The sequence below is a fragment of the Egretta garzetta genome, unplaced genomic scaffold, assembly GCF_000687185.1.
Source record: "Egretta garzetta isolate BGI_Z169 unplaced genomic scaffold, ASM68718v1 scaffold117, whole genome shotgun sequence".
NCBI lineage: Eukaryota > Metazoa > Chordata > Aves > Pelecaniformes > Ardeidae > Egretta > Egretta garzetta.
Genome location: NW_009260479.1, coordinates 1,908,164 through 1,919,725, shown reverse-complemented (window position 1 = coordinate 1,919,725; position 11,562 = coordinate 1,908,164). Strand labels below are relative to the sequence as shown.

Below are 11,562 nucleotides of genomic sequence, written 5' to 3'. Positions count from 1 at the left end.
TCAGAAGTGGTCTCGGCATGCCGGCAGTGCTCCCCGCCAGCTGAGGGGTCACCCTTGTTTCTGTCACAAAATAAATCGAGGGGCTCTGCTTCTCCAGTCTTGCCACGTAAACTCACCCCAGTCGTTTGGTTTTAAAGGCCCTACAAGGCGTGCTGATGATACGAAACCGAGCTAGGTAAGAGAGCAGCCTGGGTTACAGTGCTTGAAAGGGACCTGGGGTGAAGAACACGCAGAGTAATTCTTCTTTTGTAGGAAAACAACCACCACCGCGAGCTGAGAAGTGGAGTGAAGCTGGCTGAGCGTGGTGCACCAGCCCTCTGAAGTAGCCTGAGGGTGAATTGGTGACAGGGCAGTTTCTGGTGTTTGTGAAGTAGCGCTAACCCCCTGTGCTTTTTAGGATACTACACCCGACGAACTGCTGTCTGCCGTTATGACAGCTGTCCTTCAAGATGTCAATCTTCGTCCTGAGGCCCTGGGAGATATCTGTGTTGGTGAGTGAACAACCTCCACCTGGAGTTGAAACGCCTGGTCTGGGTGGCTGTCTGGGACAGGCTGCTCCTGGTGTCCCCTGGGGCACCTGCAAGTGTCATGGGGTTGGAAGGGGCTCGCACGTAGCGCTAGGGTTATGAAATCAGTACATCCTTCACGACTGTTCCGTCAGACGGTGGGGCTTTGGTCTGGGTGCCGGATGGTATCAAGCCGTGGCGATGTTAACATCCCTTCGATGCCCTCAGCAAATAGCGAGGGAAATGCAACCGGCTGACTGGAATCGTATCTTTGCATTCAGGAAACGTGCTGCAGCCTGGAGCTGGTGCTTTCATTGCAAGAGTTGCGCAGTTTCTGAGGTAAAATCTCAACCAGATCGAGGTTCCTCCCCCCCTTCTCAGGCCTTGGGCTACGGAGCAGCACTGGGTCAGCATGCGCTCCTCAGAAGTTACGGCAAATCACCTTTTGCCTGGGAATTAGACTTTGACTGAGCGGTTGGAGAACCCTGACGGGGTTTGGAGAACCCTGCTGGTAAAGGACAGGGAGGCAGAGGTGAGGCCAGTTAATCTGTGCCGCCTGTGTTGAGCCTCTGAAGGGGAGATCTTGCTTTGTGGGCTCCCAGCTGTACCTGCTGCTTCTCCATACTGCAAGGCTGCGCTTTGCTCTACGTGAGCCTGAAACCATGGACTTCTCTCAGGTCTTTCTGTTCAATTCCTGGTGTTGGTGGTCAATGGCCCCATACTGAGCTGGATCCCAGCTTCCAAATATTCCAACCAGCGCCTATTGCCAAGTGGTGTTTGCTTTTGTAGATCAGTGTACAGCCACCACTTTGCAGAGGTGCAGACAGAGCCCACCAGTAATTATGAATATCGCAGGGCTTTTCAGTATTTCTGGCCCTGATCAGAGCTTGGGAACTAGGCATGAGAGGGCCCTGCTTACAGAGGACCTTATGAAGCCCCAGAGCTGTGGGGAGACAGCACTGCAAGCCGCTTGCAGATCGAGTTTGGAAGTTATCCATGAACTTTGCTTTCTCTTGGTGCGGGGCCAAATAGGTCAACAAACGTATAAAGGGATCTGTCTTGAACTTGAGGGTTAAAGTTTAATCAGGTGGTTTAATGCTTTCCTTAGAGGTTTGGTTTGTTGCGTGGCTTTTGTCGCTGAGTCTCTGCCAACACTATCTTATTTTCTAGTGGTATTCCAGAGACGGTGCCGTGCTCAAGCGTAAACCGGCAGTGCTCCTCCGGGCTACAAGCCATTATCAATATAGCAGGTAAGTGTTATGGGCACTCGGATCGGAGTCAATGCCTGCCCAACACCAAGAACTCATTTCTTCTGTCCTCAAATCTCTCTGAGCAGTAAAAATAGTGATAATGTCTTCTGCTGTTAGGAATTTTCAGTGTGTTGTTGGTTGAGTGCTTTTCTATCCTCGAGTGGCTGAGTTTACCCCTAGAGAAGTAACTTGGTTTTCTGAGGGTAAGTTCAACCATCGCTTCCACATCAGGCAGCTCCTGAAGGGTCCCTCTGGTCCTCTCTGGCTGCACGTCAGGCCATGGGTGGTCTTCAGCCCCATCGGCTCCTTGACCTGGCTCGCGTTCTGGCAGGCGGGAGGGCGGTGGGAATGCACCTTCCAGCTGTAGTGGGTGCCTCAGGTGGTGGTGAAACTGCAGCTGGAAGGGAAGTGCTTTTGCTCCTACTGACAGTGAGCATGTTTATGCGCTGCTGTTACAGGTGGCATCCGAAATGGATCGTATGACATCGGCTTGGCCTGTGGGTAAGCATCTCTTTTTATGGCACTTGCTTAGGCTGCCTGAAAGTAGTGCTCAGTCCCTCTGCAGTAGCTCTTGTGTGAGGCATTAGAAACCCCTTCCAAGCAGATCTGTCCCCACCCCGAAGGAAATAGGCAGTGTCCTCGTCTGACAAATGGGTGAATAAACTCTAAAATTAGGACCTGGATTTAAGTGGTGGCTGCAGATGTAATTTGTGTATTTCCAGAGGCTGCTGAGTTCTTTTGCAGAAGATCAGGTCATCTTACAGGGTCTGAGAGAGGGTGCTTGAAAATCCTTTAATTCCCCTGGAAGCTTTGGCCTTGGTGACGTGTCTGCTGGGCTTGCAGTAAGAGTCCGAGTGTCTCTTACAGGCAGGCAAAAAGCCTGATTTATTAGGGCCCCCTGGCTCCGCTGTAGGATACCGCTTGGTGCAGAGCTCTGACGGCCTGAGTGAGCCTGCCATGATTAGCTTTTTAACTAATCTCCAATTAATTGGTGTCTTAGAATGCCATCAGCTGTCTTGAATAAAGAAATTAATGCTCTACCCAGGCTAATAACTGTTCTGCAGACTTACAGGAGATGTTCTTCTGCAGTGGGCGAGTGTGCTGTTCTTCACTTCTGTCCTAACATCATAAGAAGTGTTTATTTTTAAGAGGATTACGTAAATGTGAAGTTGGCTTTAGAGAAATACTAGTGACCACATAGGCATTCACTTTTGAAGAACAAGTGACAAAAAAAGTATTCAGTAAACCCGAGGCTAAAATACTGGGTTTTTCTTTTTCTGTACCTTGGTAACTCGAAGTTTTCCTTGAATTATTACTGTATACAGTCAGCTGGTAGTCCTTAGGAAAGTATTTATATTTACAGCTTCTCAACACCTGCATGTACTTGGTTGAGCAAGATCTGATGCTGAGAATGCCCTTCTTGGACTGCCGCGAAATAAACAGCTCAGCACGGCAGGCGTGTTCCTCTGACGTAGGCTGAGCACTTGGTGTTCATGGGGAATGCTTCTGCTCGAACACATGATGCTTTCCACTCTTTCACGTTAACACGGTTGTTTCAAGAAGTTGCTTGGACGTGTCCACCAAAGTGATGGGCTTAAAGGGACTGGAAGGCTCGCAGGGTTTCGGATCCAGCCTTTGCACCTGTGGGCATGCAAGCCACCTCGTTTCACTGTGGGAAGTTTTCCGGCCTCTACCCTGCGGGATTCTCCACAAAGGCATAAAATCCTTCAGTTACAAATAGCTTTTGTGAGTTGGGTTTATCCCAAGTCATGCTTTTCCCCCGAGTGGACTCGCCCACTCTGTAGGTGGAGGGATACTGGAGGCCAACACAAAACACAGTAGCTGTGGTTTGCTGTTACTTAAAACCTGATTCTGTACCTTCCTTCAGGGAATAGATGCGCTGAAGTCGAGTAATGCAGTGTCCCCTGTTAGAGTTAGTTTAAATTCCTGATAGTACTTACTATAAGATGCTTGAGGAGGAGCCTTCTCTTCCACTTGTCTTACATTTTCCAGGAATGGTTTCTTTGTTATTTACTCATCGTGAGTGTATTTGTGTGGTGCAGAGTAGAATTCAAACCCTCTCCCCATTGTAGGCCCCGTGGTCTAGGCTGACTTTACAAAAGCTCGCTAGTCTGGAGTGATGGCTCTGTATTTGTGCAGTAAAATTGGGTATCTTCAATCTGTTAATTCGTTTGTAGGTGAAAGGCTGCATGGGGATCCTCTGGGATCTATGTCTTAAATCCTTTCTTTTAAGAAATACGAATGGTGTAATGGTTTGCTTCATACTTACTATACTGCCAACCAGTTGTTTAGCTCTAAGCGGCATTCTTACGGCTGTTGACAGTCTTGCTGGAAACTCCAGTCCTAGGACTTTAGGTTTCCCATTATGTTTGAGGACAGAAGTGCCAGAACCATTAGCGGTTCCTTCCTGGAAACAAGAGAAATTAACTGTTGACATCGGTGTCCTGTGCTTAGTGAAACAAGGACCAATTTAATCTCGCAATCTGTTTTCATTTCATGGTAATTCGTACACTGATGACTGAAGAGCTTCTGCCTCAGCCAGTTCTTAATAATTAGCTGCATTTCTGTAGGGCGATGGGAAAGCACGTTGTCAGGGGACTGAGGTTTGATCAGTGCTAACTGAGCAATTACCGCAAATGTAGTGGGAAAACACTGGTAGCAAATGCAAATTTTTCTTCTGTTTAGCGTGGAGACCATGTCCCTCAGAAGTGGGAATAACCCTGGTGACATCAGTTCCAGTATCATGGAAAACAGCAAAGCTCGAGATTGCCTTATTCCTATGGGGTAAGTGCTTCCTCTTCCCAAAGGTCTTCTGGATGGTCTGGCTCCTCAGCGACTGGGCTGTTTTGGATCCGTCTGAATGCAGAGAGCTTGGATCCGCGTGTGTTGGCATCCTCCTTGGTTGTGGCAGAAGATGAATTACGCGAAATGGGGAGAAGATCAGCGACTCTGATGAAAGATTTCCTCGTCTTATGTCTTAAGCTCAGTGGCTTAATGAGCAATGAGAGTGGATTTGAACCTTTTTTTGGTCCTAGATTTGATTCAAGATTTGCTTTTGCCAAGCAGTTCTAGGCTGAGAAGGCAGCAGTTAGCTTTGAGACTAAAGCCAGTGCTTGCACCTTGTGTTGACGTAGTAGAAGCCAACTGCGGCTCCATTAGATGAGTCGTTGGACTAATTGTGGGTTGTTTTTTTTTTTCCCCAGAATAACCTCAGAAAATGTGGCAGAGAAGTTTGGGGTTTCCCGAAAGAAGCAAGATGCCTTTGCCTTCGCTTCCCAACAAAAGTAAATGGTTTTTTGGGGTTTTTTTACCCTTTTGGTTACAGAATAAATGCAGATAGGAAGCGCATTGCTGCTTCCCAGGAGTGGTTAAGTGCAGCCTTCGTGATGCCTTCCTAACCTAAATAGTGAGTAAAGAAGCTTGAGATGGTCGGAGCAAAGGCCAGTGTTGTATGATAAGGAAAGCTGCGCCCGGAGCCGTACTGGGGACTGTGCGACTAATCCCGCGCAGGTATCGCCGGGCACGCAAGCCTTGAGCAGCGAGCGCCCCTGTGCTTGTCAGCATCCAAAGGATGCAACCTCCATGAGGTTTCTGAAACGAACGTACGGGTCAATATTTTCATCGTGGCTTTGGCTCGGTGTCATTTGAGACTGAACGTGGGAGTGGCAGCGGAAGGAACCTTTCCTCAGAGGGAATATTTATATGTAGCTGCTTCTAGAGAACTGCCAAGCCTATGAGAAGAGCGGCGTGTCTTCGCTGCAGGTGTTGGGCTCCAAGGGAGTCCAGTTGTACCTCTAACAACCTTCCTCTTGGGAGTAAGTAAACTGACCCCCGGAATCCATGGAGCTGTACTGGCAGGCCGACAGCAGGCAATACCTTAAAGTTGCTGCTGTCGAAGAGTTAAACTGACTTTCAGAGCTCTGTTTAAGCACTGCCCCGGTCCAATTATTTATCTAATACAGGAAGCCACTGCACAGGCCAGTTAACCTTTAAATTCTGGCCCTGCTTCTAGGGAACTTGGCATGCCAGCCTTTCTCACTGACATGGAACTGATAGCGCAAAAGGGTATGGGAACGCGATCCTCACCTCGCACGTGAGGAAAGGGGCGATTTTTTGGCCTCGGTCTCAGGATGTCTGCAGAGTTACCGATCTGTCCTTCAGCACTTCGCCCTAACTCTCGCTTACCTGGGAGTATTAAATATTTTCATTTCATTAGTAAAAGTGTAAAGCGATGAGGGGGTAAAACAAGCTTTCAGTCTCCAATTTGGATTCCCTGTAAAGGGTGCTCTGCTGCTGGAAGGCAAATCTACATCAGCCCTGCTGTGGAGGCTTTGAAATATCTTGATATGCAAGATTAAAACGGTGTGTCCTGAGCTAATTCTAATCTAGGTAATTGCATTCTGCCTACTTACATCAATCCAGTCATGCCAGTTGTTTCCTTCTGCTAATGCTGCTGTCTCGGGGACCAGATCCTATCTTCACTGCACCTTTACTGCTAAATTAAGTGATGCCCTTCTGCATCGTCACACTGAACTGTGCAACATAAATTGCAGTTGGTTTGGGTTGAAAGGTTACATTTAAATACCAGAAGGTTATACCCGAAGTCTTTGGTCTAAAGCTCAACTTGTCTCTAGTAGGGCAGAACTAGGAATGAGTGAAACTTTAGCTGTTCCTTAACTTGTCAGAAATTATTGGCATTATGTAGAGGCTCAGCCCACTTGCCCTGTTTAAACTCAAAAATCAGAACTGATGTTTGAACGTCAGGATTCATTTATCTCCTTACAGTTGTGGTGTGACTGTACCACTGGACGAGCACAACTGTGTGCTGTGGGCTGGTGGTGGTCAGTCAGTCGCAAAGGTGTTGATGGGAACAGAACGGGGATCTCGCTCCAAAGTGTGTGATCCTGTGACCCGGGTTTGGGGAGAATGCCCCTAGTGTTAGCAATAGATTTCCCGTGACGTAGAAGTAAGAAGTTCTGTCTTCCCATGAATGGAAGTAAGTATTTGCCTGTGGTCTTTCCTGCTCCTCAGCAATGATGTGCCTGTGTACCAAGCCACGCCTTAGTTCATTCTCTTGCTAACTGGTTTCCTTGTTGTTCTCTTGCAACTCGCCTCCAGAATATTTTAACCTTTCACACTCTTCTTTAACAGAGCCGCAAAAGCTCAGCAAATGGGGCTGTTTAAAACCGAGATTGTTCCAGTGAAGACCGCTGTTCTGGATGATCAGGGCAACGAAAAAACAATCACCGTGCACCAAGATGAAGGGATTAGGCCCTCCACGACCCTGGAAGGCTTGGCGAAGCTGAAGCCTGCCTTCAAAGAGGACGGTAGCACTACAGCAGGTCAGCGCTCTTGTTGAATTTGTGTTGTTCCTGTGGTTTTCCTGCCTTGTAATAGAACAGGCTTAGACACAAAAGGTGTTAATAAATAGATCTCTTCCAACAGGTAATGCCAGCCAGGTCAGTGATGGAGCAGCCGCTGTTCTCCTGGCAAAACGCTCAAAAGCAGCACAACTGGGACTCCCAGTCCTGGGGGTGCTCAGGTCCTTTGCGGTGGTTGGGGTCCCACCCGATGTTATGGGCATAGGACCAGCCTACGCAATCCCTGTAGCTGTGGAGAAGGCGGGTAAGAACCATTTGTCATTCCTACAGTGTTTGGCACCAGGCAGATCAGACTCTCTGGGCTGAGACTTAAGGTAACGTTACTGCAGCATGTGCAGCTATAAACCATAGGAACAGTGAACTTAAATTCAAAACTTTAGAAGAGATCCTCGCTGGGATCTTGTGCTCATGTATAAATTGTCACTCGCTCGCCTTTGAGAAGCTCAGGATTAAATTCCTGCGCAGCCTCAGCCTTAGTTAACGTGTGGCGAGTGATTCAGTGTTCATTTAGTGCCTTTTTCTCTTCCTTCATATGACCAGTGTGTGTGGGGGGGTGGGGTTTCTGTTTGTTTTGGGGTTTTTTTTCTTCACAATTTTGGCATCTGACGAGTGGAACAGGCTTTCCTCGGGGATCTTATCATACTCATCAGGTTAAATAGCTTTTACAGCTGATGATCGTTGTGTCCACCATCGTTACTGTGGTCGCATGCTCGCCTGGAGTTCTGTCTTTCAGTTTTGAAATACCCTTCAATCTTTAATCCCTCTGCAAAGAATTCACATTTAATCTAAGGAAACTTGCAAACTCTGTGACCCAGTACCATGAACTGTGACGTTCTGCAGTCTTTAGATGTTGTTGTACATAAACGTGTGTACGAGTGACGATGCCCCCCATGGGGCCAAGGTGCCCCTCTTTGTGGTGTTAGTGGAGTAGAACTCGAATTCGTGAAGGGAGGCTGTGAGTGAATTATTGTCTGGTATAGTCATAAGGCAAAAATATCTGCTTTTAAATCCTGACTTTTCTGAACCATAGGTCTGACTCTGAATGACATTGATATATATGAAATCAATGAAGCCTTTGCCAGCCAGGTGAGTGATCGTCCTGCTGCACTGGGAGCTGCCTCTATTTCAGCTTGGTCTCCAAACTGAGATTTGAACTTGTTCCACATATGGCTTCTTCAGCCAAATGTTAATAACGTGCGCAGACTGGTTTCCCTTTCCTTCAAATAAAAATAAGCAGGGCATTGCTTATGCCCCTTAATACAAAAAAACCCCAAACCAAACCCAAATATCCCTCCCCCCAAAAAAACCCCTCCAAAAAAGCCCTAGAAAAATATGTCCGCCAATAAGAATGTAGTCATTACTACTGTATTCTCATACCAGTTTGCAAAATCTGTTTCACAAGGGTGGTGTCAGTGCGAATGTGTTGCACTCATTAACTGGGAGGCCCTTAACAAAAGGTAGAAACTTCACTGCCGTGTCTTCCACAAATCTACAACATGTACGTGGGCTCAGTTTGAGACGAAGTTGATGGGCTTAGCTCACTTCTGTGCACTTTGCATTCGTAACGTGGTTCCTGGGAAAGATGGTGTAGCCGCCGTCGGGCCTCTCAGTACTGACTGCTTAATACTTCAAGAGCAGCTGGCACAATGATGTGGAGTTTGCATAATGACAACCATAGCTGAGCTGAATTAATTTTGAGCACAAATCTTCTGAAGCCCCTAGAGCTGCTGGTTTGCTGTCCCTCTTTATATACGGATGAGATCACCGGTCTCCTCTGCAGTCCTCTTGGCTCTCTGTCGCAGGAGAGCTGGGAACTAACGGAGGCGACTGCATCTCCATGAAACCGTTCCCTCTGTCTTTCCAGGCTGTGTACTGTGTTGAAAAGCTGGGCATTCCCATGGAGAAGGTCAACCCCCTGGGAGGAGCAATAGCACTGGGGCACCCACTGGGCTGTACTGGTGCTCGTCAAGTTGTCACTTTGCTCAATGAATTGAAGCGCAGAGGGAAAAGGTGAGCACTGAGAACAGCATTAGCCTTAATTTCATTGCTTTTCCACAAATCCTGCTGCACGTCATCGGACTGTCCAGATTTTTCTTGAACTTGTACGTAGCAAAGCCAGGGGAAGGGCAGTGGTAGGAGGTGGGAAAGGAAGAGTTTCTTCCTCAGCTCCTCTGAATCAAAGCAGTTCCCCTCGCGCAGCCTCACTGCTTGATGGCTGAGGCGGGTGGTGAAGGAGCTTGCTCCTGGTGCGCTGCTCCTCTCCAGAAAACGCGTGTCCGCGTGCTCTGCAAACAGCACCCGCCAGGACTGCGGGGCCTCAGGACCTGCTCCGGCGCTAGAAACTCTTGCTGACACAGGAGAGCAGTGGGTAGCTCGAATTTATTGTATTTGGGTTTTTTTCCCCAGATGATCTAAACCAGATCTGTCTTAATTCCATGTGTTCCTTCATTTCAGAGCGTACGGCGTGGTGTCGATGTGCATGGGGACCGGCATGGGCGCCGCAGCAGTATTTGAGTACCCAGGGAACTGAGCTCCGGTCTCCTGAGGAAACAACGCAACAGCTAATTCTCTGCCTTCTCTAGTAGTAGCAAATTATTTGCACTGTGAAATCAAGTCGATTCAGGGACTGGTTACAAATTTTAGGCACAAATTATGAAGCAGAATAAACTGTACAGATCTACAGAGCAGGTTGGGGAAAATGCAAAACTGGCAAATGGCATCCCGACGTGAAATTAGTTCAGCTGAAATTCAACGACAGGCCCTTGCGTGGTGATCGTGAATGAGTATGTCTAATCCCATCGATCCCTTTATTCTGTGAATATTACCAGAGCGAAGTAGTTTATGGTACAGTATTTTTGTATGACAAATTGTCTAAAACGGTTGCTCAAAACAAAAACAACGGTGCGCACAAAAAGGCTTTTCCAGGGTTTTTTCTTAAAAGATGTCACCATCTTGCAAGAAGTCTGGAACAGCTTGTTTGGAAAGCAGGGCAAGGACTTACCCTCGTGTCCTTTGCGACCGCATCTGTCCTGGCCAGGTCACGAGTTGGCTGTGTCCCGTCCCAGGTTGTCCCTGCGCTGGAGGATGCGCTTTAGCTTTCTGCTTTCAGCCGCGCTCCTGCGAATGGGGGCAAGCGGAAGGACTGGAATGTAGCCTACACAGGAGGGAACAAACTGCTGAGGTGCCGGAATAGAAAGGTTTTGATGAAGCAGGAATTTGAGCTTGGCCATTCATTTGTAATGATCAGCTTGTGTGACTCTTGGAGGACAAGCTTACTTAATAATATTTAATGATATTTACTTACCTAGCATAAACCAGATTTCAGCATTACTTGTACTGCAAGCACTACATCAGCAAAATGTATGTGACATCTGGTAAAGCTGTCCCTTCTCTGTTCTTCCTCTCGTGAGCGGAAAGATCACTGAACCTCAGAGCTAACGGCTTGAAAAAGCAGCGTGCTCATCGTCTTTGACGTGTTAGAGAAGTTTAAATTTGTACCGCAGGCTGCAGTTCTTTGTCCTGGCTTTTGTTTGTGCACTTAGTAATGCGGTTGGGTTCTTGCATGATACTTGTTTTCGTTTTCTGTGATGGTGGTTAGTTGAAGGTCATGATTAGCTGGAGCTATGTGAGACATTCTCACACTTGATATTCTCTCCCTCCTCCCTACACACGCTGCCTTTAACAAAAAGCTTTTATATGATGGGAGTGGAAAACGTAGCAGGCTCAGAAGTGGGAATTTCGGTGACCTTTAGCTAAAGTAATAGAACATGTAAAGAGGAGCGTGAGTAAATGGGAACCATGTGGGGGAGTGTCGTGGTTTAACCCGGCTGGCAACTCAGCACCACGCAGCCGCTCGCTCACTCCCCCCCCTCCCTCTGTGGGATGGGGGAGAGAATAGGAGAAAAGAAAAAAAAGTAAGACCCGTGGGTTGAGATAGAGACAGTTTAATAAGAGAGAAGAATAACAATAGTAGTAATAATAATAATAGTAAGAGAAGATACAGAATATATATAACACAAGTGATGCACAATGCAATTGCTCACCACTGCTAGCTGTGCTGTACTCCCAGCTTGTTATGCACCTGGGCAAGCAGGAGAAGCTCAAAAAGTCCTTGAGTAGTCTGAGCACTACTTGGCAACAGCTGAAAACATCAGTGTGTTATCAACATCCTTCTGGTACTAAATCCAAAACACAGCACTATGCTAGCTACTATGAAGAAAATTAACTCTATCCCAGCCGAAACCAGGACAGGGAGAAGCATTAAAAGGAAGAAGGGTTCCTCCCTCTGTGGCTGAAGGGGATGTTCTCAGTACCCAAGCATGACGAAACGTGCAGGTTGGTCCTTTTCCCAGGAGTCCAGGGAAAGTTGGCTCTTCCCCTTTTCATGTCAGGCACCGAGACGAC

General features: G+C 47.5%; 1 protein-coding gene across 1 annotated transcript; it reads left to right on the top strand.

The window, feature by feature from the left end:
- Positions 1–6: 6 nt before the first annotated feature.
- On the top strand, positions 7–11,012 carry ACAA1 (acetyl-CoA acyltransferase 1). Its single transcript, XM_035899650.1, has 12 exons — positions 7–175; positions 253–491; positions 788–845; positions 1,677–1,756; positions 2,215–2,257; positions 4,463–4,561; positions 4,981–5,061; positions 6,929–7,119; positions 7,223–7,402; positions 8,189–8,244; positions 9,023–9,168; positions 9,613–11,012. The coding sequence occupies exons 2-12, from the start codon at positions 431–433 to the stop codon at positions 9,686–9,688; spliced, it is 1,071 nt and encodes a 356-aa protein (XP_035755543.1). The 5' UTR covers positions 7–175; positions 253–430; the 3' UTR covers positions 9,689–11,012.
- Positions 11,013–11,562: the final 550 nt, after the last annotated feature.

Excerpts from the sequence above, each read along its gene's own strand:
- ACAA1 (XM_035899650.1), top strand. The coding sequence starts at position 431 with ATGACAGCTGTCCTTCAAGATGTCAATCTTCGTCCTGAGGCCCTGGGA. Across the intron at positions 4,562-4,980 it reads GATTGCCTTATTCCTATGGG|AATAACCTCAGAAAATGTGG; the intron begins GTAAGTGCTTCC and ends TTTTTTCCCCAG. Across the intron at positions 8,245-9,022 it reads ATGAAGCCTTTGCCAGCCAG|GCTGTGTACTGTGTTGAAAA; the intron begins GTGAGTGATCGT and ends CTGTCTTTCCAG.